Source organism: Hyalella azteca, unplaced genomic scaffold, assembly GCF_000764305.2.
Source record: "Hyalella azteca isolate HAZT.00-mixed unplaced genomic scaffold, Hazt_2.0.2 contig4353, whole genome shotgun sequence".
In the NCBI taxonomy this organism is placed as follows: Eukaryota; Metazoa; Arthropoda; class Malacostraca; order Amphipoda; family Hyalellidae; genus Hyalella; species Hyalella azteca.
Genome location: NW_025934572.1, coordinates 520,979 through 548,493, shown reverse-complemented (window position 1 = coordinate 548,493; position 27,515 = coordinate 520,979). Strand labels below are relative to the sequence as shown.

Genomic DNA, 27,515 nt, shown 5'->3' with positions numbered 1-27,515 from the left:
CTATGTTAATGTTATGTTATGTGAGTCGAAAAAATGCGTCGCTATTTGGACGCGGTTTACTCGTCAAAGTGGGTCATCCACACCCATCCGTTTCTCTCAGTATATGTTAATTAAAAGAATGCCCATTCAAGCCTGCATTTTCCTATAACATATATTTCGCATCTGGGTCGTATTTCAAAATATTAAAAAAATACATCAAATTTATACTAATATACTCAAATTCATACTTTAATTAACATTTATGCGTACAATTTAAGAATAAAATTTAAATATTTCATCCCTCCATCCCAGTTTTTCAATGCCGTTATATTCTCCCAATAAGAAGTTCAGGTTCAGGTAATATCGCGACACGATAAACCTCGTGGATTCGTGCTCGAACAGCCCCTATACTGTATATTTGCACCGCCATGAAGGCTTTAACAGCCCCTATATATTTGCACCGCCATGCAGGCTTCAAACGCATTCAAACACCCACAAACTTTGACAAATATCGATAAAATTACAGTATGATGCAGTAATTTTTTTTCGTCAAAATAAAAAATTTCGCCAGTGCATACGCATTCCGTATGCACTGGAATCGGTCTCAAATATTTTCACATGAGAAATTAATGAAAAATTACTGCGAACGGTCCTTCGGTTTTACTTCATTGTGAGACAATTTTTACATATAATAACATGAAGGAGTCAGGACTAGTTCTATTGCAGCTGGTTTGTGTTTAAGACGGAGGAAAATAGAAACTTTTCTAGAATAAAATAGTTTCGGTCGTCACCCCCACTTGACTTGACAACGAATTCAAGGACCCAATCAGAGTTGTGAAAAAAGTGTCATTTTCGCGGGGGTGGCTGAATGAACGGCGTGGGTATATAAGGTGGCGTGGCACTCCGTAGCGGTCCCTTTTCCACTGGCGCCTGCTACGGGAGGGTGTGTACCGCTTCTCTCCGCTGCCGTTCGCTTGCCATCTCCAAACAAATCTACAAGGAGCTGCTTGGTCTACATAAATTGAACTTTTCGAAAATATTTTTGTAAATTTGAAAAGAAATGACGGAATAGAGAACAAGATCGTTACTGATAGTTATATATCATCGGAGCACAGTTAACGGATATCACCAGTAGCAGAGACTTCAACAAATGAAAGTTTTCGGTGAGTAAATATTTGTTCACTATAGTTGATGTGTTGGGCCTATGAATTATAATTAATGCAGCAATATTTTGATGGATGTAAAAAAACTGATGCCGGTTGATGTTGAAAAATTCCAACTCATATTCCTTGTTTGACTTTCATACAAAAAACACACAGTATCGAAGTACGGCTTATTCATACGTCAACTGAAAGCCTCGCAATGAACTGCTATATTTCGACAGCATGACTTGTAAAATCTACGTTGAAAAATGCGAAATCGGTGAGTTTATGGAGCTGCCCTCAATAACTGCTTTGACTCCCTTTTAAACGCAATTACATGTCTATCAAGCTTTCCCATTTAGCTACGAGAGAAAAATGAATGAGTGAACAAGTTGTATTTAAAATATTTTTTGCCAGACACTGACGCATCGCCAACGCAAAGCTGCGTTCGCTAAGCGTCAGAACTTAGCAAACTGATGTTTTCAAACGATCAATGGGCACAATCGACACTTTGATGAAACGTTGAAACGGTTCTCGTGTGAACGAGTATTTATTTTTACTTCAGGATAAATATTCGAAGAGCTTTCCTTTTTTAAATAAAACATTCATTTGTTCATATTTTCGCAGAAATACGCTGTGAAAAAGCACTTGGAATAATTCGCAGAATACCGAATACGTACGAAAGCGCATAGCACATGCGTTCGTCATTTAGTGAACTTTGCCCTCACACCAGACCGTATTTTCTCTACACTAACTTTGTTACGGTTTCCAATTATCAGTATAATTTTTATTTTTAAACAACGAGCTTATTTATGTTGATACACATTTTCGATGAAACTTTTCTGGTAAAAAAATCCCTGGTAAAAAAATTTGGTTGGAGTTTGTTGCTCCACCCAAACAAAATTTTCTTTCCTTTTCAATTGTGTTTTCTTGATGTGTTTCCTGTATAAATTTGAAACCGTCTAAAATAAATACAAGGTTGGGGAGCGTCGGACAACGGTCAACAAAAATAAACAGCTGTCACGTCGCGCTATTGTCCTACATTCGCTTCATTGCAGTCATTCAAAAAAGCAAACTAAGAGCGGCCAGTAAGTCTATATGAGAAATAATTATTAGCGATAACTTCTGTTTGGAAATATTCGGGAAGAATGGTGTTCTATTCGAGCATCTGCAATTATTGTTCAACGACGAATAATTCTGAATGCAAATATTTTTTTCTGATTTACGTGGTCATGGCTATGAAATTGACTACAATTATGTATAGAGGTTATTAAAGAAACATTTTTTAAACATTTGTTGGCTTGAAATTCAAAGTATTTTTTGCCAAAAATCTGATATTATCCGACTATCATAATTTGAAAAAAATACATCGTTAAGATGAGGTACGCCATATAATCTTGTAAAAATTAATCTTGATAACATGTGGTTTGTCCGGCATCTCCTAAGAATTATGAAGTGTTATTTGGTTGCCCGTCCAACAACCTTTCTTTGGACGCGATGCATAACTGAGGCCTCTTTACGTTTTAATTTTCAAGTGGCTTTTGATGGCGTGGGTGTGAGATTGGCTCGCTGGAGCCGGCGCAACGCCGTTAAATTGAGCGGGGATCACAGGAAGAGCTCATTGCACGACGCACAATCAGACGTTTTTGCAGGAATTAGACGTCCTTGCGTTAAGATTTCTTTCGTGGAAAAGAATTTTGCGTGTGACGGGATAGAGTTGTGGTAGCCTTGAAGAGAATTAACTTGCTCGAGTAAAACTTCGTATATATGTACATGATTTGCGTTTCATGATGATTGTATAATTAAACGTGTATTCGATCATAAAAGAAATAAAGTTCGGGTCTTGATCGAAAAAAATCACTGCAATCGTTTGTGCAAAGAAAAAATTAGTCATTAATACTTGTGCTTTGATATTGGCTGTCGTTAATTAATACTGTTTCTACATGTGTTGGAAAGAGTGTGTAAACGTCGACTGCACAGTACGAAGTCAAGGCATTAGTCGGAAGAAATTTATAGAAGGTTTTGGTTATAAAAATGCTTATTTCCGTTCTCTTTACTCATGCTAATGCAGGAGTTGATTGTACTTACTCCAAGTACTTTGCTTGACATGGAGTTTAGCGAGAGTGACTGCAAGTTAAGGTTGCATTGAGAAAATGTTTTCCGGGCTTCCGAAACACTGAGCAGATTATTTTGCTTCGGCTTTAGCCAATATAACCTTTTGTTGGTAAAATTAACTAGAAATTTAGACACTGCAACAAAGGACGAATAGATAATGTTGGTACTTATTGAGATTGACTAGCAATTATATTAATGATCTCGTCAGCAAGGCTATGAGCGAGTGAGTTGATTGAAGAGTCTGGTTTGCAATTAGGGCTCATCACAAATGATTACTCAAATGTATCAAGCAAAACTAATGCAGCTTCATTTTTATTTTCTTCATGCCTAATATACAACGTCTTTTTTCTTAAAATAAAATGCTCGATATTTTTGGATTACATAACTATATTCTTGATGCATAGACGAATTTTTTTGATTTTATAACCAAGTAAAGAATGCCATAATAAAAGTTTTGGAAGGTATTGCTGTGTATACTGAATGTACAAACTGAAATACAGAAATATGTGCCGAGTTGGGGTTGATGCAAATTTCTTATCATTTACTACAATGGAAACAAAAAAAAATAATAAAAACACTATCACTCGTGAAGTCATGTTGAGTTCACTTGTGTTACGCGCCTAAACAATGCACATGATCTGTACCCTGTAAACTCGGCTCGGTTTTTATTTATAATGTGAGCGTGGAAATCGGTGATGAGTGTCCAGCTATGCTGAGAACACGCACACATTTGGGCACGCAGCCTTGCTTACATTTGTTCTTAAAACATGCGAGGGTATGTGGTGCTATTCGTGCGCGAGGGTTAGATGTGCTTTATTGGTCCCGAACACAAGACTTTACTGCAGGTTCAATGTACTTTAATGTGTTTTTAAAGAACGCTTTTACGTGACCATGTCTGAAAGGACATGCAATTTCAAGCCCCATTTTGAGATAACATTTATGGGTAAAAAATTTCTGTTTTATAATGAATCAGCAACATTGATGACTTTTGATTTCGTAAATCGATCCGGTAATTTAGGTAAACAGAACTACTGAAATTTTGAACGCGTGATCGCGCATAAGAAACTATGACAATACCACTGTTATGGGCATTTATTGTATGTGTTAACTCTCGCTTACGCAAGAATACTGTATATATGAGAACGTTCATGTCCTCGGCGAATGTCATGACGTTTTATTCATCATAACATTAAGCTCAAATCTTAATAATCGCCGTTCGTGTCGACACTTGACGCACTTCAATTGATTGTTTATGCACCTATACTCGACTGTGGGTAACCGAACTATGAATACTACCGTATTCTACTAATTCTCGACTAGTGTATGGGTAATATAACGTAAAACATATTATTTTAGTACTTGCATGTACATGTCAATACCTGCTTCCTTACTTATAAAGATACCAGGAAATTTCTAGAAAAAAAAATTATCTTAGGCAAAGTTTTAAGAATTCATTGGGCACTTTCAGACCTTATGTGATGCTTGACATGGAAGTTTATCAATGTAAAACCTCTATTCATAATTTATCGGTCACCAGCAGATCGAGTCGACACTGTTTCTAGGAATTGTCTTTTCAGTGGAATTTGGTTTGAATAGATTCCTACTTGCTCTACAAGTGGGTGGTGCCGCTACACGCAATAGCTCCTAGTTCTTCGAGGTAAAGGGTATTGCCCCAGGTTCAGTTTGCCGTCCATGACATGTAATCTTTCAGGGAATAATGCAACAAGCTTCAATAAAAAATATGATGTTTTTACCTTCCTAACATTGATATAAAAACTGAAAATTAGACGACTGGTTGATACGAATAATCCCCATGCGACGAAAATTTACAGAAAACTTTTAAATAGGCAGAAAGTAAAGCTTTTGAAGGCCGCTGCTAAATGAAGGAAGCAATGGATACACACGAAAAAAATCTAAGATGCTCTTAATAACTGCACAAAAAGTAACAATATATAGCCATAATCCAGTATGACTTATGGGACGCTGAGAACATTTGAGAAATCCATGACTCATATTCGTTTGCTGGTTTCTCTACGTAAAAATTATCCTAACGAATTCAAGGATGGAGTTGAACTCCATATAACCTGATCAACTTTGTTCGAACTTGAGGTGTTTCTGAGAAATACTGAGCTCGTCTAAAATAAAAGTAATTTTAAGTAGAGCAAACGGATGGAACTATCGACATATAAATTATTCTGGTAAACTCCTACGCCTCTCAACGTTATGTGCGCTCGTGTAATTAAATGATTTGCAGATTTGAATATTGAATGAAGTGCGACATCATAAAAATTTACATCAACACATTGAAAGTTGGGTGTTTATCTCGAAAATAACAAATGATTGAATGACTTATGACTCGATATATCACTTAATTTTAAAGGGTTGATCTCTATAGCCATCATAACAAAACTTTATGTTGCTGTTCAACAGTGCCCCTAAATTAAAAAAAAATATGAAGATGTTAAATTTATATATTTCGAACAAATAGAACATCTAATTCATTGGAAGTTCATTGAATTGCCTTGAATAAAGGCACTATTTTTGCACTTGCTATACACAATGAGTAACTAACGTCCATTCTCGTTTGACAAGAGAACCGAGCTTCCGTGTACAGTGCGATCCATAGTACTTTACAATTCTTTGTTGATTAATAATGCTCTTCGTGTGTGAGGGGCCGAACAGTGGGAGGGAGAGAGGGGAAGGCGAGAAGCATGAGTGATGTAGCTTGTAATGAATTAAAAATCAGGAGTAACGTAGCTTGTTAGCATAAATCGAGCAGCCTGCGTGTAATGTAGCTAGTTGTCTTGAATCGAGAGGCGGTATAACTGTAGCTCGATATCATAAATAGAGAAACGTAAAAAGAGGTAGCTTGTTATCATAAATCGAGAAATGTGAACAGATTAGCTTGTTATCATAAATCGAAAAACGTGAAAAAATAGCTTGTTATCATAAATTAAAAAACGTGAAAAAATAGCTTGTTATCATAAATTGAAAAATGCGAAAAGTGTAGCTTGTTATCATAAATCGAGAAACGTGATAGAGCTGCTCGTTTTCATGTATTGAGAATAAAAAGTTGAGTGGTTTGCCATCACAAAATTAGGAGCGTGAACTATGTAGTTTAAATCATAAAAATAAATACTGGATTATTTTAGGCTCCTTTCATTAATTGAGATGCATGAATTTTTCTTGTTTTCATTGACAATGAATCATGATTAATGTTGCTTTCAGCAAGAATTGAGAAGCATAAGTAACAGACCTTGCTATTATAAATTTAACGTCGTTACGATTAATTAAATGATTTGCAGATTTGAATAATAAATAAATAAAGAGTCCCTCACGCAACAATTTTTATACTAACCAAATCTTTTAATAAATCATGATTTAATAACTTCACAGCAAAAGATAACAATTAATTCTTGATACCATTAGGTTCTGCATTTACACCAGAAAAAGCTCCCGCAACTCTTAGGCTATTGCTGTGATGCGGAGGTAAGGCAATTATATCAACCCAGATTACAAATAATTAAATAAGTATTCCTAGAAGTCATGCCGCGCAGAGCTTGACACTAACGCTTGTCAAACGCAGAAGCCTTTGTGTGTCTTATCACATGGTTTCTTTTGGCTTGGTTAGTCAGCTCAGTGGGTTTCGTGAATGCTGACTCTGATTTAAATTATGCCTGCTACCTTTGAGAGCGAGCTTTCAGAATGGCATTCTAGATCGATGTAATTCCACAAAGAAATACCCCTCGTTGGTTGACACTGACTGAATTGCTTGCTGTTATCTAAACATGAGATCTGGGAATTTTTGATAGGGTATTAATTACACTAGCGGTGTACTGGTATCCATGATTAATCGTTGCGGATCTTTTACTGGACGTTGCTCGTGTATATCATCTGACTTATTTCTCTTAATGGCGTATGCCCATTTTATTCGTCATTGCATTACTTCTGGTTCAACTGAGACCTCTTTTTTGAAAGTATATACCTGACCTGATATCTTTTTACAGTCTGATCTCTGAATTGTTATCCAAACAAACATTGCGATGACTGACCGTGATTCAATAATTTTGCTTTAAACTCACTACCGGCGTGGAATCTAAAAAAAGTCATCATATCATTCATATTTTCATTTCTGGAGCCCGTACAGCCCGTATTTAATCGCGGTGTTTGGCTTCAAATTCGTCGTATTTGTCACAAACATTGACAAATATGTATACTAAATAAGGATTTTTTCAATTCTGTATACCATGTAAGTACTCGAATTGATTAAGTTACATGCCTCACCGAAAAAGAATCCAGTTTACACATGTTCCTCTTTACTGTAATGCATATTATATATGCACGTAGCCTTGAGAGGGCCATGGACTATCTAAACCAAGCAGCGCTGCGCTCAACTGCCTAGCGACACACAGTTTACAGGATGAAATGCACGTGTTGCTGTTAGGCTGCTGGAAGCTTTACATCTGACGTTGATTCAACGTTGAATTCAAATTTTCTTGGTTGAATCAACGTTACTTAAACGTTGTTTCAACGTTATTTGCATGGATGGTTATGGCCTGACAGGTGCGAGAAGATAAAAGGCACCGCATTGAGGCCGCACATTAAAACATATCATGAAGGTCATCAGTTCTAGAATCATCGTATGTTCATAAATCGTGTCGAGAATTAGTTTCTTATCTGACGGAAGATATTCGTTGATATGTAGATTCATTGGCCTTGGATGATTGATACCATCCGAATGCCGGGCAGCCAACGCTTGGTGGATAAACTATGTAAAAAATGCTCTTGCAAACAAGTGCAAGTGGACTGACATTTGATTTTTAAAATTGAAAACTAAAAGGATGACTTTATGTTTTGTTACGGAAACTTCTCAGATCTTTGACTCAAAGTTGAAAGGCATTGACAAAATACGAATATTATTTACAATATATCCATTTCTTTATGGTACGTTGTTTCAAGTTTATGTAAAATTTGGCTTCGAGCTCAATATATAAATAGTCATATGGTCTGGTATATTTTAAAATTCACCTACTGTATGAGTTGAAAGTATTGACTGAAACGATAGACATAGCGATAACTTTGGAGGGCGGTAATGGAGAGCAGTGCGCAGTATATAACATCAATACGTTTTTGCCGATTGAAAGTTAGAAGTCTATTGATCGATGGGGGGAAAGGTATTAACACTGCCATTTTTATTGACACTCTTGACAGAAATTGCGTACACTAGAATTGCCCATTTTAAATGTAAAACTTGGAGTGGTCGGGGAATGTAGCTTATCGAAAAAACTGAAGATTGCAAGATTTTCACCTATCAATTATTTCCCACACTAAAACTTGGCTACTTTTTTGTGGGTGAGTTACACCACTAACTAGGAATGGTTTTCAACTACGGTCCCATCAACTAAAGCTACTTTAGTATTAGAATGAATAATTAGCGGGATCTATACAGCCAGTTTCAGTTGAGCTCTGCCATTTATTGAAAAAAACATCGGATCTGGCTTCAATATTACTCTAAGCCGCAACGCATTCAAGAACAGACTAGATAAAGCTATGGAAAAATATATGTTCAGATTTTAAATGTCTAGCACCATATCGAACCCGGTGGAGGTCAAGTAGCTATTTCAAACTATCGTCAGTCATGAAAAGATCCGGTCAAATGACACGAGTTTAGATCTATGAACAAGGCACGAAAAGGAAAAGAATCGGCGACAGGCCACATCAGGCCTACACTGCAGCGTCGAGATCACTATGTTATGTTATGTTATGTAAGCCATTTAAAAACTGAATATTCGTTATAATATCGTGTTACTTTAGTTCGCCCTAATTTTACCTCATATTGTGATTGAGAGAATATGCCCCAAACTCGTCAGGTTATAAATTCCGGTCTGTTTTCATTGTTTTTTTCTTAATGGGAATCTTAGTAGATCTGTACGTCGTATAGTGTTGAATGTCTATTTTCTGGTCCATGCTATTTTATCCATCGCAATTGAATTTTCACATAGAGAAAAATTTGTTATTAACGCGCTTAAACAATATAACTTCATTCATTTATCGTGTCTGCAAATTAGTATAATTATTGAGACAGTCGTCATCACTGCAAACTTGGCATACATTTTTATTTGAAAAATAAAAACTGTTGCGAAATCATTACTCAATCACGGGAGCGTTTTGAATCCGGAGTTTGCTGCTAATCAAGAGTATAGTTAGAATCACCATCAAAATTTTTTAGTAGATTTTTAAGAAGGAATGACTCAATTATAATCGTGAAGGCTCGGGCATATTAATTCGAAGATTAGCGCTTCTTTACTATAAATGTATAATATTAGATGGAGGTGTTTGGGGAACAGGTTGAACTTGGATGAGCGAGAGTTCTTATGAATATAAATTCAGGTTTAACAGACCATTATTGACGTACTTCTTTACAGTTCTTATACATATGAATTTTTGAAAATAAAAGTGACCGCTTACACTAGTGGAAAATTTGTTATAGTTCAGGTTCAGCGCTTACATCGATCTGCAAATAGCAACCGAGACTCAGAACGCTCTAGTTTGAATTGAGAAAATCCAGTATTTTTTTCAAAAACGAATAGTTTTAACAGGTATGCTTTGAACAGCGAAACTAACTCGATAGTATACGGGAAATTTTTTTCAATCTTGCTCGAGTTAAGAGAGCGCTAGAAAGCGCTGGACTGACACCAGCGCAGCTCGGTGCTGCTGGAAAAAACTTGAAATTTATTTAACACTTCCTGCGGTAGCTGTGAATATCGTTAAAAAGCTCATACTGATGCGTTGTAAAAGTTCCCTTGACCGATGAACTGAGGCGAAAGTGGGACGGCCGAAATATTGCTCGTTCATGGTAAATATTCTCGGTATATTTGGTGGCTTGATATGCAACAACTCTTGTTGCTGTTCTTTTATTTTAATCTTTACTTATATATAAATTATACTAACTTTCATCCAAAACACGTGATTGTAAATTCGCAGACGTACTTGGTCGGTACATTTGTACCATGAAATTAAACGGCACAAAGGGATTCTCTAGCCGATGCACAGTGATTAGATTGACCATTGCCACTCAATCATGAATAAGTTTATCTTCCGTTGAGTGTTCTCTGATCCACACTGCTGTTCAATCACTTTGAAGTGGGCTGATGTGTGCGAGAACTGTAGAGAATTCATATGTTTGGAGGCTGGAGTAGTATATTTGGGAGAACTCACGCAAGACTCGATTTCACCAGATCAAAAGCTCATTTGTGTACACCCACATAAATTCACGTCCATATTGTTAATTTGTTTTGAAAATCATCAAATGATAGCCAGCGTTCTAAAAATTGAATAATTTGAAGCAGTAAAATCCAATATGTTTGAAAAATTGGCTTGGTATTTGGTTTTGCCTCGACGTGTAATGTATTTCCGTAGCAATAAAAAAAGTTACCGGATTGAAATCATCCTTTAAGTCTTCGACATAACTTTTTTAACTTAACCCCATAACATAATTTTTTTCGACATACTGTAACTTTAACTTCGACTTAAGTCTCCCCTTCTTGAATTTCAAAATTATTTCGTAACTAATTAATTGGTCAATTACGTCGCTATTATATCAAGATAATGTTTGATAAACACATTACTCGTGACAATAGTGATTAAAATAATGAGTGTGTGCACTTATGACACCTACGCTTTTGTTGTATATTAAGTTTATTCACAATTATAGACGAACGCGAACGATAATTAGCTAATTTAACGAAACGAGGCGGTGAAATTGTTCGTTGGCATAAGTATGATGGAATTTTATGCATACTAAGACTCACATTAAGCAGATGAATAATATAAAAGTACGATTTCACTAGAACTAGATTAATTGTTCTACTTGATTAAATTAACGAGTATTAATTAAGCAAACGCTGGAAATGCTGTAGTACAGAGTGCCTACGCATATGTGCCCACATCGCTTGCTGAATGTTATATCTTTTAACTAAACTTCGACTACTGACGCACATTTTCTGAAAAAACTAGTAATCATGATGAGTACAACACTCATTTTTGAGTTTTTTAATTACTCACCAGTTCTTCTATTCGAATCCAACTCGCATTATTTACTTTGCATTCTGGTGCTGCGATCGATCGCATTCTGTGCTCTATTAACCATCGCTTAATCTATACAAAGTGTTTAGATCAGCCCCATTATCCCATCAGAGATCAGATGTAGAAATTACGTTGGCTTGTGATGTTGTTTCCACGAAAACGTCTCATAATCAACATTGTTTTAACGTCATTTGTCTGGGAAATGGGATTAGTTTCCTCACTTACTGCTGTCTATTTGTGTTACTGTTTTGAAGCTTACCTGCCGTTTCCTTATAAATGTGGAGTTTCCTTAAAAATAAACAAATTGATTTTTTGACCGCAGTACCAGGTGCGAATTGTAGAATTGATTGTCATGCAGAGAGAGCTATTAATTATCCATGAATGTTTGCTTAGCTCATGGTCAACGGACGGTAACTCAGGTTACTAGGCCGTGAAATGCGCTGACCATTTATCTGGAATAATCACAAATACGTAATGTGTACATAAATTGAATGCGTTCTTCAATAAGCGTAAGCAACATCTGCTCGACGACGTCACATAACAGCAACACTCTACCTTTGAATTGAACGACATTTTGCCGTCTTTGACATAAAACTTCTGGACGTCTCACAATTTGCAAGCTTACGAGAAAAGTTGTTTACATATCGAAGCAAGAAGCTTTCTAGTAAAAGTTTGAGTTTGCCTGGACTACGTTTGAGATGCAATGAATACAGAATGCATTCCTAAATGAATTGAAATAGAATAAAATTATTGTTCAAGGCATGTTTCAATGTCATCTAATTCATATGAAAATTATGGTGATTTAATTGAAGTTCTATTCATTCTGATTTAAGAAATGATTCGGAATGAATAATTTCCCCAGCCAATTCAGTCATCGGCCATTTCCAATTAATTTTGATTCCGCATAACACCAGGGCAGAAATTTAAATACAAACTACGCAAATGTTGGACATTTAAGACCAGTCATATCTTGCCTAGTAACAATGTGATCACATCTCTTCACAGTTACGCATGTCAGAAGCCGTTCAATTAACTTGGTGTAACAGACAGGCCTGTTACGCTGAAGGTCCGTTGTATTAAGGTTAATTAGTGATATTTGCCGTGAGTAGTATTTAATTGAACAGTACCCTAGTGGTACTTATTATAGTATTTCGTCCTACAAATTACAATTATCAAAAATAAATTCCGACTCTGAAGATCCAGTGAGTAATTTTCGTTAAGTTTATCGGGAGCGCCAGAAGACCAATCGTGATTACCCTTCAGTGGAACATGGTCCTCGTTTAATTAGCTGTGTGCTTTATCCCTTGCCTAATTAATGCTCCTTTTTGCAATCTCTGTGAAGCTACGCTGAATAGTTGACAGTTTTTCTGTTTAAAGTTCAGGGGTAAAGATCAAGCGATGAAGCGAAGCTCCTTCTCACACATTTTTTTATGTTTTTCTTTAGGTTTTTTCGTCACCAGATGAATACTTTATATTAACTTTATCTCTTAAGGCTACTTTCATGGAATTTTTTTCTCGATTAATGCTTATTAAAACTTTTCTGATACGAATGAACCAATCGACATCGCTATATTTATTTATTGAGAATGAATTTTAAACCATGTATAGAAAAATCCTTGAACACGAATTTAAAATTTATTAATAATGTTTATTGTTTTAAGTGTGATTCATATTGCTTTTACTATTCATAGTTTTCTATTATGTTCAATTAATTGATTTAATTTAAAAGTGTAATGAATGCCTCCTTTTTGCTCACTTAATTGAAATGCAGCCGTATTTTCCTTGGTATATATATTTAATATATATGCATATATTAAATATAGCACCCGACACGTGTGTGTTTTGTCAGATCTTCTCCAAATTTTTATTGTTAGCCAAGAAACTCGTCAGTCTCATCACGAAGGTGTAAAAATTGCTTGAGTGTAGCATTATCCATTATCTGAACATGAAACACTCATATTTATGTTTTAAGCTGAGTCCCTATAGTCAACAGCTCTGATTAGAAATCCTTCTAAAATAAAAAGTTGATCCGTTGATGCAATATAAGTGTAGTAATAATCCGTGAAATTCAGTATTACCGAGTGAATATAATTTTATTGTTCTTGAACAGACGGATGCAGAGCAAGTTATGTACCTAGTCAACATGGTCAACTTTAATTAAAAAGCTTTCCTTTACCTTTTGCCTCGAAATTTCAAATTTCTACGATGCAGACGAGCACAAGTTTAGATATTTATATTAACCTTAGGAGTTAGACTGGAGAAATAAAGTCTCATTTTCACTATTTGTTAATAATTTTTTGGTCTATCTAGTTCCATGGTTCTAGTTGAAATATTGGAGATCCATTGTTTGTGCATAAAGCATCTATAAATATTTATTGTAAAGTTTGATATCTTCCCAAAAATCCCTATTAGATCCATTAGATCCGATAGGTGCATTCGATGTAGCGACAAGCGTCGGTGACAGTTAGTAAAAATTATTGGGCCTGATTAACTCTCACGGGATTACTTCTACAAGATATCCCGTGGCAATGAAATGGCTGAAGCAGAATTATTAATTTATCTATCGTTAGTTTTGTCGTCCTCACCTTTCAGTACCTGTCGTAACTTCTGTATAACACACTTTTTTACTTTATTTTATTTCAGGCTCTCACTCATCATTCCTTTTTTTAGTTCCAGTAAGCCTCACTTTTCAATCTTCCTCTCTACTTGTGTAAATTGCCTCTTTTATTTTCGTAACCATCAACTCTCATTCCCCTCTGTAGATTCATAACCCTCACTGTTGATTTCATCATTTTTAGCGCTCACCTCTTAATTAATTAAACCAAATTAATGATTTCATTATTTTATTTCGAAAGATAAATTGTTCTTCCAGTCTTCTTCACCGATTCTGTCTTGTTCATTGCCGTGTTGCATACTTAAGGTGCAAAAATCAAAGCTCATCGATAATCGTCGAAAAAAATTGTTTTACGATAATTAGGACTAAGGTTGGCTGAGAACTGAACAGCTTTGAGCAAGGAAGCAATAAAAATATAAATAATCTCACGTCCATGAACTAATAATACAGCTCAGTTTGTTCATTGGGTAAAGCATTTCCCAGCCAATCTTAACTATTTCCAGTCAAGTGGCAATGCCAAAAGTGTATTTTATCCCCGTGTCATGCATACTAGTTTCTGAGACTTTGCATGAAAACCCGTACTAAATTGTGTTACCATTTTCTTCTTGCTCTTTCGTGAAGCTAAAAGCTCGATTAATTCTCCAATTAGGAATTGCTCGAAAAATTCAGCCATCAAAGAGTAATTGTAAAACACTGGAAGTGAGATCTTCTTTTTATGCCAAAGCTATTTGATGATTCTCTAGTGACGGAACTTCAATATTTTGCTGCAATAAAAACTACAGGAATGTGGTTTATGTGCATCGATATTGCTTATCTACTTGATTATGATGTGCGTAAATTTTACATAAAATTATTTACGACGGCAATAAAATATAGAATAATTGGGAACAAGAAAGTAAAATTAGATTGGAAAATAATTTACCAAAAGATAATATAATAATAATTATTACCAAAAGAAATCCTTGGTAATAATTTCGGTCATAGCAACAAGCATCGATGATTTCATGAATAGCGTACGTGCCAGTAGGAATGTCAAAGCAAATCCACAAAGTTATATCGAAGCTGAAAGATTATAAAAATTTGGTGCCTATAATAAGCTGAATTTATTTATATTTACCCAGAAACTTTAGAGTCCCGGATATCCAAAATAAAATCAGGTAAATTGAATGCCATTATAATGAGCATTCATGTTGCGATACGCGATACGCGATACTCACCAAAACGCATTGTCACAGTTATGTTTCTTCTCAGAAACCCCGCTCGGTCCTACATTCTCCGCTTGAGTGAATGCAAGTGTTAGTCAATAATCCAATGACATTCGTCGTTGTAGAAACATTGTGTCGTGCAGCGAAGAAACGACTATATAAAGTATTGAACTTTGTTCCTCGGCCCCCATTGTCTTCTTCTTAATAAATTTCCGAGAATCATATCCTGGATACTTTTGTGGTCGAGCAGCATTAGAAGAAATGCGGACCGTACCAGGGCCGATTGTCCGTCGTTCGATATTTCTATTAATTTAAAAGCAAAAACAATACCACAAAAATTCACCATATCTTTATGAGAGAAAACGTTTCGGAGTCCAGCTCCATCGTCAGTTCACAAAATTCAGTTCAGAAGAAGTTCAGATCTAGAAACACAAATACAGTCAATTAGCAGAGTAAAAGGCACTGTTAGGTTTTAAAACGGAGAATAAATAAATAAGACATGAAATTAATGCTAGTAAACGGCCTATCTATTTACTATTTCAAGAGGAACGGAGCTAAAAGCGGCATTTAGATTAGGCTTCTGCTTGAATATATATTGGGATTCTAAAACGCGTAGATCAGTAACACCGGATGCGGAAGCTAGAATTTTAAAATCATTATCGGATACAAAGGTGTTGCACTGCTCAGCATGATATTTCTATAGATCGTTAAACCTTATAGCAAATGAAACAAATAAAAGTTGTTTCATTAATTAAATGAATGTCGGAACAAGCCGCCGTAACCCGATTGTTTCATAAGTTTAGTCATTCAGAAATCGTAAATTCAGTATTCACGTTTCACCTTGTATGAAGTTAGAAATACAGATTTTCAAGCCTTTCTTTAATGAGAACATTTGATTACGAGAATTCTTTCACTACATGAACGTAACAATTCTGGGCCACCTCAACAACAATTGAGGAATGCGCAGGCAAATTAAAAAATAACTCTCTTTTGCAACTGTCGTATACTTTATTCAGTTAAAAATAGCCCACATTTTCTATTGCAAAATATTATTCTCTAATCAGATTATTGGCAATTGTGGCAAAGAATTAAGTGTTAATTAAAATTAAGTATTGAAGATCTTCTATTTTCTTGAAAAAAACTAGTAACACTTTTTCTTATGTAAGTTTTTTTCGAATAAAACTAATACAAACCTGTTATTTAACATCCACACCAGGAGCTTGTATAAAGTTAATTTTCCTTTCAAAGCGTGAAGCGATTGCATAATCGGAGCTTCATTATAATGGCTAACCGGAGAATTTCTTTTCTGTTAACTGTGCCAGAAAATTCTGGATTATAGAAAAATTTTTAAATTTCACGACTCTTCGCACAGAGATACGGTAAACTTCAACACTTGGTTTACCTTAATATTGCATTACAAAAAAATCATTCATAGACATTCAGCGGATATGGCATTAATTCTGCGTCACCTGCATAAAGCTTTAGAAAGTACTCTGGAAAATAGAAACGACTCTATCTTTCCCACGCTCTCTGTTCTTTTTCAAATTAGAACTTTTAATATTTGCTTTTGTCCTCACATTTTTGTAATTGGCTGCAAAAATTTTGAGAGCCTCTTCAAGCTGAAAAATTTCTACTGTTTAGCTACTGAAAGGCACCCAAATTAACTGAATTAAGCCAATTATTATTTCTGTAGAATAAAAAGATTGTTCGTCAGGTCCCATCAACGAGCTTAAAATGTTAGGTTTATATATGAAAGTAAAATAAGAAAATTCCCCTTTAGTAATTGCCCATACTAGCGACAGCTTTCATCGTGCTGAGCGGAAAAAGCTCATGTTTAAGGACCAATAGCGGTACTCTGAGACTTCTTACACTTGATATCATATGAATGCTTCAGAAAATGATTATTAATTTGGGTCAAAAATAGTATGACAAATTCCACTTGTGCCATACATTTTTGGTTACTAAGTGAGTTGTTATTTCCATAATGTAAGTATAACAAAAACAAAATGTATAAGTTCAACAAAAAGGTTTGTAGCAGGATTCTTTGCAAGAGGGCTCTCGAAAAGCTAATTAGAGGTAGTCTGGTGAATACCACCGACACATTCCTCAAGCTGGTGAGTGAGAAGAAGAGTTAATGAGCTCCCCCTGAGAAAGTGAGTGAATAATTACCATACAAATAACACAGCGATGATTCCGCAAAGGGCTTGTGCTTCAAGCTTATTTATTTTTTAATGTAAGCAAATTAGAAACGTTGCTGCGCATTTCAAGCCGCCATTAATTTAGAATGGACTATTTTCTTATGAATAGCAATTCCACTTTTTCAAGTTTTATTCCCTCTATATATTCAATATTTTTTTTTAATTCTGAGCAGCAACGTTGCAAGTCGTGTGAATAGAAGTCTTGCTAACCATTAGCACTTGAATCAAATTGATTGTGGTCGGAAATTAACTAGAAAAGCGTGCATCTAATGTCCCTCTTCTTTAAGCTGATCTCCTTTAAGTAATAGACCAAAAACTTCTATGTTGCATCGAATGTGCAAATGAGTCATATTTGAGTACAATTGCGTGCCTCTGCAGATTAGAAATTATAAATTAGATTATTCTTCTGGGTGGTTGTTAGGATACATATTTTATGTATTCACATTATTTGTGCTAAGAATGAATTTATTCAGTTGTAATCAGCCTTTATTGTAACAGATTTACTGGGAAACTCTCGCTTTGTTCTCTGAGCATCGCGTGTCTTGTATTTGGATGAAGATTCTACAGGAATTTAGTTTGCACTGTTCTATTTTTCTCCCATTCACATACACCCTTCATGAGGTGATAAACTAGTCTCTTGCCCCATGGCTTCTTCCTCCTCAAGAATGTTGCAGAAAGGAATTGCTGATGCGTAATCGGTCATACAAAATCTAGTTAAATTAATGCTTAGCCATAGACACGGTGCTTTGTTTTGAAGAGGAACGCGAACTAAACTTTTTACCTTGACAGGACGATGTATTCTTCTTTAGTTCTCGGGCTATTCATTTTCTAAGAAGCGACGTCAATACTTCGGTGAGATGGTTTCTTAAAACACTTGCCCTCTGCAAATGAGCCGTAAATTCTGCTCCCACTGAAAACCTGTAGCAACTTTTTGTATTCTTCATCGTCTGCAAAAAATTTTTGGACGAGGATAGAAGGCTGTACACGCGCAGCATTGCGGCTGTGCATGCGATGGGAAGAAAACAAGCACATTGTGAGTGAAATATTGTACTTGAAATTATTTATGATTTGTGCTAACTCCCAGACATGTTTTCGACGAGCCCGCAAGAGAAAAGAACGGTGACAGCACTTTCAAAACTTGAGCCAACTGTGCCAATATTTTTATGATGTACGTGCGGTTTTGAATATTTCCTTGGGTAAAATAATTTTGAACAATAATGTGTTTGCTGTAGTCGATCACAATTGATCGTTTAGAACAATCCTATTGTTTGAATTTATCGTTTGGTTACTTTTACCGTCCAATAGAAGCATCAGACGATTTCAAATTAAAATTACCAACGTTGTATCGGATTTATTTCGCTTTTTGAGTGGTTCCTTATTTTTATTATTATTTTTGCAAGTTTCAAAGCCAATGGATACCTGCGCCTTGAAGTTACTGTACATTATTGATGGAGTACATTACTGTACCTTCTCCGCAAATTATTGATGCGCCTCAAAAATGAAAATTTCACTTGACAATTGTGAAGCAGACTTTTTCGGAATACAAATCGGTTGCGTCAGCATGAAAAATTAATGTTCTGCAAAACATTCAATTTAAATTCAATTTTGTTGTGAATTGTTAAGTAAAATTCCAGTTTGTTTGCAGCAAAGAAAAATTTTAATTTTTAATCGTGTCCGTAATTGTTATTTTTTTGTAGCGAGAAATTAGTTTCAGATGCGCAATTTTATCTAAGTTCTGCAGGAACAATTTTTATTTGAATGACGTCATTGCTCTGTGAGTCAGGTTCTAATTTAAAACAAATTATATTTCTTTTTTTTTATAGTTGTGCGGCCATGGATTGCAACGTATTTCCGTCTTCTACTTCATAAGCGAAACACTTCTAAAGAAGCATTATATTTACAAAAGAAATATGGAGTGATCATGCAAAAAAGTATTAATCTAAGCTAATGATATACTTTTTAGCGCATTTTCTCATTTATGGAAAAAAATGCACTATTGTGCTCGCCATGTCCGTCTGTCCGTCCGTGACCTCAATTTTTCGTCGACGAGAAAATGCGCTCTCTGTCACTCACTGCAGTGAGTACTGAGTTATATTTTTCTAAGCTTCGCTTGTAAATTGATTGAAATATTGGCTACTTAACATCCAATCTCAATAATAATAATAATAATAGTTAAATTGCGAAACTGAAGCATTGAAGTTACCGAAGTTATTCATACGAATTACATTTTTTTATGTTCAGAGTTTTGTACCATTAAATTCATTTGAGATCTGTCAGTTCAGAAATGGAAATCAACTAACGAAGGTGAAAATTACAGAGCAAATTGAGCAGCCGGCGTCATTTCCTTCTCCTATCTTTATGTTGATTTTCCTATTATCTCTCAGGGAACGCTGGTTCAATAATAAGAAACCTATTACAATTCTCATATCCAACTTAAGCATATTTGAAACTCTAATTTATATCCGAGACTGCTTCTATATTTTCTGTCCAAATTTCAAATCTGCGTCTAAAATTGTGATCGAGTCAAACATTTCGTAGCATTTAATAGTCAACATACTTTATAATATAATGAATCAGTTGTGGCCTCGGCATGTTATTTTAATGATTGCCTGAGTATTTTCTAATTATGTTCAAACTTTAACAGTTTGCTAGAATTAATTCAGGGAACTTCTGTGGATTGTTGATAATTAACCGAATAAAATATATAAATTCTGAATTTTTCAGCAAATTCCGTATCATGATTATCTTTTCCCACTGAAAATGTTTTGAAGAATTCAAGGTATGGAACAAATATTATATTTCAATGTGTGGGTCGTAAGCCGAACTCATGAAAAAGAAGTCAATTAGTTTCTTGCCAAAATTTCAAAATAAATATGTTGACTGAGAAGAAAATTTAGGTTTAGCAAATTTTTGCAGGCCTAAACAAAATAGTGAGTCTCCCATTTCCACCCAGCCTCCCGTTTGAGTGAGGACATAAGAAGCAGTTTTTCAAGGACGTCAAGTGGCTCTTGTGAATTTTTAGCTCATAATTTACTAAGATAAACTTGAAGCGTGATGAAGAGGCGAGCTACCTGAGCTGGTCATTGTCCCTGAGCTCTGAAGTCTTCCGTATAGCGGGTCGTAGTCAAGCTTCGGAGCTCGAGCTGCATTCTTAATAGACATTCGTGAGTTGCACTTTACTTCAGCAGTGCTCGTAAGTGTGCATGTTGAACTTGACGCTGCCTACTTATGTTTTTTATCTGATAATTGATTATTGATTACTAGGTTTTTGGGGTTGTAAATTATATCATTAAACACGCCTTCAAATACAAGTTTATCCGAAACAAACAAACTCGTGCCGGTGAACGCAATTACAAGAAAAAGGAACCTAGGCACAAACGACGCTAAAATGCTCATTACAGTATCAATTTTTCTCCATTTCGCAGTCATTTACGACCCTCGATGAGTAATAAGACTACCTTCTTAGGAATCCAAACTCAAAGAAAACTTCAGAAACTTCATAGTTTACCTGTAAAGTTCAGCCGTTTGAGGAAGCGAGCAAAAAAAAAATCCATTCGTTAGTGACGTATCGTAAACAGAAGCAAACCAAACTAAAGAGCAAAAAAAAGATGACTCTCATCTGTTCGTTGTTAGTCATATTGCATACGCTCGAAAAAACATATTTAACCGCATCGCATTAGTCTAAAATAACATCGGTAATTACATTTCATTCACCCATAATTACGTTGTTAACACATTGCATTCGCTTAAAATAACGTTGTTAATTGTATTGCATTAGCTTAAAATAACCTTCACGTCCTGGCACGGAAAGAATTTTTCCATCTCATTTCTTCATATCGCAATCTAGTTTAGCTTAATGCTAGAAAATTCAGTGAAAATATTCCAAGTTGAAAACGATGACGTCAATTGTAATCTAAATATACATCATTTCTCGGTCTTCAAAAAGCGCTTGAAGAAGCCTCGCATAGTTCACCACGTTTCATATATTCATATTTGCATAGCGGCTTTACAAAATATTTCAAAATATTTAATTTTAATATTAAATTAATTCAGCTTAATATTGATTGATGTATTTTCATATCCTCGTCTTCATTACAAAATTAAAGTATTTTACTACATATATGGGAAATATATCATCCTGACCACAAACTGCGAAAATTCAATGTTGATCCCAAGAATGCTTGATCGACCTCGGGATCGTTGAGTAATTTTCTCCGTGATGGAGAAGTTGAAACAATTTCCTGTTCTATCACCGGAGCCGCCAGTTAACTGATCATTTTGAAGTCGACCATTGAAGCCCATTTGTTATTCATGATAGTAGGTATAGGCATACCCAACCGCGGCTTTCACCTCCGCCGCAGGTATAGCGGTTCGAGTCTTCAGATACCGACGAGCGATCGCTTGTGTAGTTTGGGCCGGCGATACCCGTGGTAATTAATATTCGAGAAAGCGTATGCTTATTTGAAAGTTCTGGAGGATGAAAATGTATTTAGACCGGGCAGTGGCAACTCTGTATTTTTTACCTTGATATATAAGAAAGATTGGGCAATTCTCTTCCTATTTACGAAGCAAATTTCATCGAATTTAATCATAAAATTTGTCGTAAGATTGACCGAGATTCATTACCGTTGCTCAACTATAGGTACCCATTTGTTTTTCGCTTAATCTCAACGTAGGAAATTAGGATCAGCAGAATTTTATTGGGAGTTAAAGGTAATTAAACAAGTGCAATATGAAAAGTCTTAGAATATCTCAATTAATCATTTCCAGCCCTAAAATTTGTATATTGATAACTCTAATTTTTTAAACATTTCAGCAAATGATATGAAAACAATGTTTTCGCTAAATTAATTAGCGAATTGAAGATGTGAAAATGAACAAAAAGAATTTGGAGTCCCTATCATAAAAAATCTTAATGAAAAGCTTTATTAGAGTCCCTTTCATAAAAGTTGAATCTGACAAGCTTTAACTCTCGGACGTTAAACTTATAGTGATGATGTTACCGTCGATAGCCTGAAGTAACGACTCTAATTTCCAATAATTTTGGAAAAAGCATTTCAAATTTATGTTAAGATATTGTGAAGATACGTAAAGTATTTGCCGTTAATAGAGGCTGTGCCACCACAATTTGCGACATCAAAGATACATGTGCTCAAAAGTGCTACGGTGCCGCTTCCTGTAACAGTGAACACATGTAGTGCAGTGAGTTTTTTCTCTATTAATTATGAAGCTAATTCTCGGGTTAAATTGTATGGGGGTCTTAAGCGCCTAATGTGACTCTGTGGAGTATGTCGTGTGACCATTCAGTCTTATAAAGATGGACTTAAAATGAATCCTAGAGTGAATATAAATCAGTGGACGTAATTGCATGGATATAATGGATAAACTGATTGATACAAGGAACAAATTTGTGTAGGTGCTTCTAAACTTTCTCATAATTATAATTCGTAATTTTTCACTACCACCCCACTAACTGATAAATGAAGCGCATTTAGTTTTTACCCGTTTTAATATTTTGTCCCACGAGTTTACTTTTACTTAATGTTTACATAATGAGTTTACTCACGTTTACTTAATGAGTTTACTAAAATATATTAATTTTAAGCTCTAACTGATAAATTCTGGTCTATATTAAATTTGTTTCGCACGTTCAATTTTTCGGTCAGCACTAGCTATTTTATATAAAAATTCCAAAAACAAATTCCAACCAGACACTTATATCAAAAATCGTTGCAGAGCAATCGTTCGTTGCTCTGCAAAGTTCGTTGCAGAGTCTCTAGATTTTTCTTATTGATTTAAGAACTTTCAAATCAGTTTATGTGAGCTATAAATTCAGTAAACACGGAGCACGTTGAAGGCCATTAACTGGCCGACGGTAGTGTAGGTTAGCAATAATTCTACAATAATTTTCATTTAAGCGATATAATTAATTAGAAGGGCAATTTGTAGGTAAAGAGGACAAGCACATTCGTATGTACCATATGTGTCGCAGAATTCCATAGGAAACGATAATTAAACACTATGAATTTTAGACCTGCTCTAAACTTGATCAGTCTTCGTGCCATTATTCACTTGTCATCTCACGTTCCCTAGTTAAATTATAGCATCTAATCGATGTTTAAGAAACGACGACAAATTGACGGCTTAACCGATTAAAATTTTAGTATAAAAACGAACGTTTCCTTCTTCGTTACTGGAGACTTCGGAAGTCCAAACGAAGCCCTCAGAAATGAAGGAGTGCATTTTTCTACAGCCAATTGCTCGTTTGTCAGGAACAGCTATCGAGAATAAGAATAAAACATCGAGCAAGTAAAACCCAGGAAATCTCATCAGGATTATTTAAATATTTTGGTTTAGGATTTCTGGGAGCTATGGAACTTTCGGAAAAACGGAATAATTTTTTAATAAAAAGAATGTACTGGTTTCATTTCACGAAAGGTGAAAAGCAGGGCAAACCTCTGCTAATTAATAATTGTAGTCACTCAAAAATTGAGTCACATTCATTTATTAGCGATTAATATACATGTATTTAATAAACATAACGTGGATCGTTTGACCTTCATGCATATCTTATTAATATCCCATCAATTATTGTTTTTATTTAATATTTCAATGGAATTTTTTCATAATTCCGATTTGAGTTTCAAAATTATTTGGATATTCAATATTGTGCGACAACTTTCGCTCAGTTCGTGGCTTTGTTTCACTGCAGTTGTGTTACCTAAAGGGATAAGTTGCGAAAAAATATCCAATTAGTTATGGATCATATTTATATCTTGGAATAAATTAATTTACATAGATATTTTAAGCCGGCGTATTCTGAAAAAGAGGTATAACTACAAAATAAATGCAGTTTACTGGCGCTCTGCCGGTTTTAGATGCACACGTTAGGTGGAGAATTTGATATTATGGAATCCTTGTGCTTCGGTTAACAGACTTTTTGCCATCCAGCTGTCTTTTCACTGATAGTTTATTAATATTTAAGCAACTTAGAAAACATATTTTTTAGTTTAATTACCACTACATTTTTGTAAGAGACGAGGTATCAATTTTGTTGTAAGACATTATTGAGTTCAATGAAATATATTTGCGATAACATATTAAGTATAAATAAGTTGATATAAAATTAAGAGAGAACATGCAGCTCCGAGGATAACCTTATTACCTTCAAAAGCTTCATTTTTACCTTCAAATGCTCACTTTATATTGCATGAATTGCTTAAACAGTTTTAACGGCATCCCAAACAATAGGAGGCTCGTATAAACTATCTCTTAATCGGCAATAAAATTTCAATTGTGAGGGTCGTGTGGCGTGTTGGCGTGTCGGCCTGGCCAAAGATGAAGGGTTCCCGCCTACATCATGGGTGATCCATGAAGCCTCCATCGCCTTTATTACATTTACCTGCGATGGAAGTGAACCACGTAACAATCCTGATTGACCATAAAGCTCAGCCTGAGTGCTTCGCCACCCTACAGCACGTCAAGAGCTGAGGAGGGAAAAGTTGCAGCCATGAAGCAGAAGCTAATTTTAGTGACAAAGTTTCTGTCGCTATTGCACTAACAATGAAAAGAAACGCAAGTCAATCCAGGCAATTAGGAACAGCAAGTGGGAGGATAAGCCTCTCATCCCGAGCCTGATTGCCCTGATCAGCCTCGATGCAATTAAGAAGTAATGTGTGTGTCTTAGAGGGCCGGGAGATGGCTGGCGAAGAGTGCAGTGGTCTGGCAGGCTGTAAAGGTGTCACTAAGCTCTCTTCTGTCACCTCATAATTGCCCACACAATCTTGTTCATCGCCCGCCAGTCAATTTTGTGAACACGACGATAATCTTGATTGCAACGCACAGGTGCGCTCTATGATATTTTTTATTGTGAATATTTTGAAAGAAATTCTGTAGTATAATCTAAATCCTAGATTGCACTCGCTGGTCTTGCTATGTGAGCCTCCAATTTTCGGCAAGATGAGACAAATCCATGATAATGAAGAAGTTAGGTTAGAAAATTGTCTCGGCTTTTGCAGTTCTCAACTTCAATTGCCGAAAGAATTAACTTCCATGCGAAGAAACACGGCGTCTTCGGCCCATCCACGACAAATGCTCAATTGGAGCTTTTCTTCGTCTTTCGTTTCCATGTACTAGTTGTAATTATTATTTTATGGCAACGTGTTTTGCCAGTTTTCATCACTTAATAAGGTATGAAAGTCTAAATTGCCATAATTCGGACAACCAGAAACAAGATGCTCAGCCAACTCATCTTAATGATCGGTATTATGTAGGCTTTTTTGAACGAATAAATAAAAAATAATTGATTGAAGATAATGAATATGCCAAAGCAGTATTAAAGTAGTAAATATATATATATTTTCAATTATATTTCTATCATTGAACAGAAACCTATTTATATTTTTTGAAGAATTGATTAGAGTAATTATTTGCAAGTTCGAATGCGTTATATTGCGTGCGTCGGCTTTCAGGTGCATGTATTAATGATCGGGTTTGCGCATGGTTGGTTGGTTTTGACCTGGGTTTTGAGATGGGAAATGATATTTATCTCAATTTAAGGTGCTTATTATTTTGTATGCTTATTCTACGAAACCGAGAGAGGACGATGACAGCAAACTCATTGCACGCGATCTATTTTTACCAATAGATAGATAGTAAAATAGATGCTGACATTTCAAATTTACGGAGAAAATGCACATCAATTTCTCTTTGGAAAACTTGGCTTTCAAGCTGATAATCTTAGTATCATGAAACAGCAATTTTAATATTCATGTCGCAAGTAAAATTTTCTCTTCGGTAATGAAGAATTCAGCTTTTTAAAAATTCGCAAACTTTGTTCAGCTTCAATCCTTTAGGTTTCAACCGAATGTTTTAAACCTATAAACGAATGTTTTAAACCTATAAACGAATGTTTTAAACCCCATTTTAAATAAATAACTTGCACACATTGCGTTTCTCGTGGAACTTTGTATGTTGGTACGGACGTTTATTGCTGTATTCGTGCTGCAACACAAGTGCTTACATATTCAAATTAGGTTCATATGAAACTACCGCCGTGTATTTAACATAGTTTTTACGCTAGATATGATGTAACATGATATAACAAATACCTGATATAACAAACAAGATATTTAAATAGCCCTGCTTTATCTTTTAATCTTAATATCTTTATTTAAATCGCCCTGACTGCTTTATCTATATCATCTTGATCCGGGAATCTTGACGCCGTTGCTCGATAATTAAATTGCCTATTTCCAGACGAGAGAACAGTTCTTCATAAACCGCCTCTCGTGACGAGTTCAAAGAAATTCATCAGACTTACAGGTTCCAGACCGGAATTCTTCTAATTCATCTTAGTGTAATAATTGCTCCTTGCTCCTCCTTAATTGCTTGACACGCAAACTCCACAGTATCAGTACAGTATACAACAGTATACATTATGCGTCCGACTAATGACCAGAGAATTCATTATGTTCCAATTTGCAGGAAATCAATCAATTATATAAACTTGAAAATGAATGTTGATACATTCGAAATGTCGTTGAATATATTACAAATCCTTGCTGAGACCTGCCTTTTGATCTTTTAACGTCATCTGAAGAATTTTGATTCCCTGTAAATTGGAATATTATGCATTCTCTGGTCATTAGTCCTATACGTATATTCAACAAGAAAATTCTGCCATCTAATGCTAATATACAATAGGCAAACAAAAATTACAATGCGATAGTGCGGTGCAGGGGCGGATAGATAAACTTGTGAAATTTTTATCATGAGTTGGCGTGTATGTTAACTAAATGAGGTGTGCGTGCACTTAGAGTCGTGGGACGAAAATTAATTTCCAGAATTTTTTCCCCTGGGAATTTTTGTATACGTATATTATGATTAAAGGAGATACACCGCACCAACTTTACTCGCAGAGCTCATTTATACAGAGATGATGTTCAGTGCGTGCTGTTGTTGCTCTGCTGAACAACACTGAACTGATGTTCCGCACTGAACTAATGTTCTGTGCGGATACAACATTTATCTTATTACTTTGGGTATTTATTTCGTTTGAGTCGAGTTACGAATCTAAAGCAAAATTTTTTTGTTTATCGTCAGTGGGAAGAGAAGTTTCGTCATCGTATAGTAGAACACTCGCACAATGCCGCCTGCTCTTTAATACTTTTAAACT

At 35.4% G+C, this 27,515-nt stretch overlaps 1 protein-coding gene across 1 annotated transcript in view; it reads left to right on the top strand.

Moving 5' to 3' along the window:
* Positions 1 to 908: 908 nt before the first annotated feature.
* LOC108682156 (tachykinins) overlaps positions 909 to 27,515 on the top strand; it is a 42,810-nt gene continuing 16,203 nt past the window's right edge. Inside the window, exon 1 of the mRNA XM_018171276.2 lies at positions 909 to 1,142. Coding sequence (XP_018026765.1) covers positions 1,130 to 1,142 — 13 coding nt within the window. The 5' untranslated portion in view covers positions 909 to 1,129. The remainder of the gene's footprint in view (positions 1,143 to 27,515) is intronic.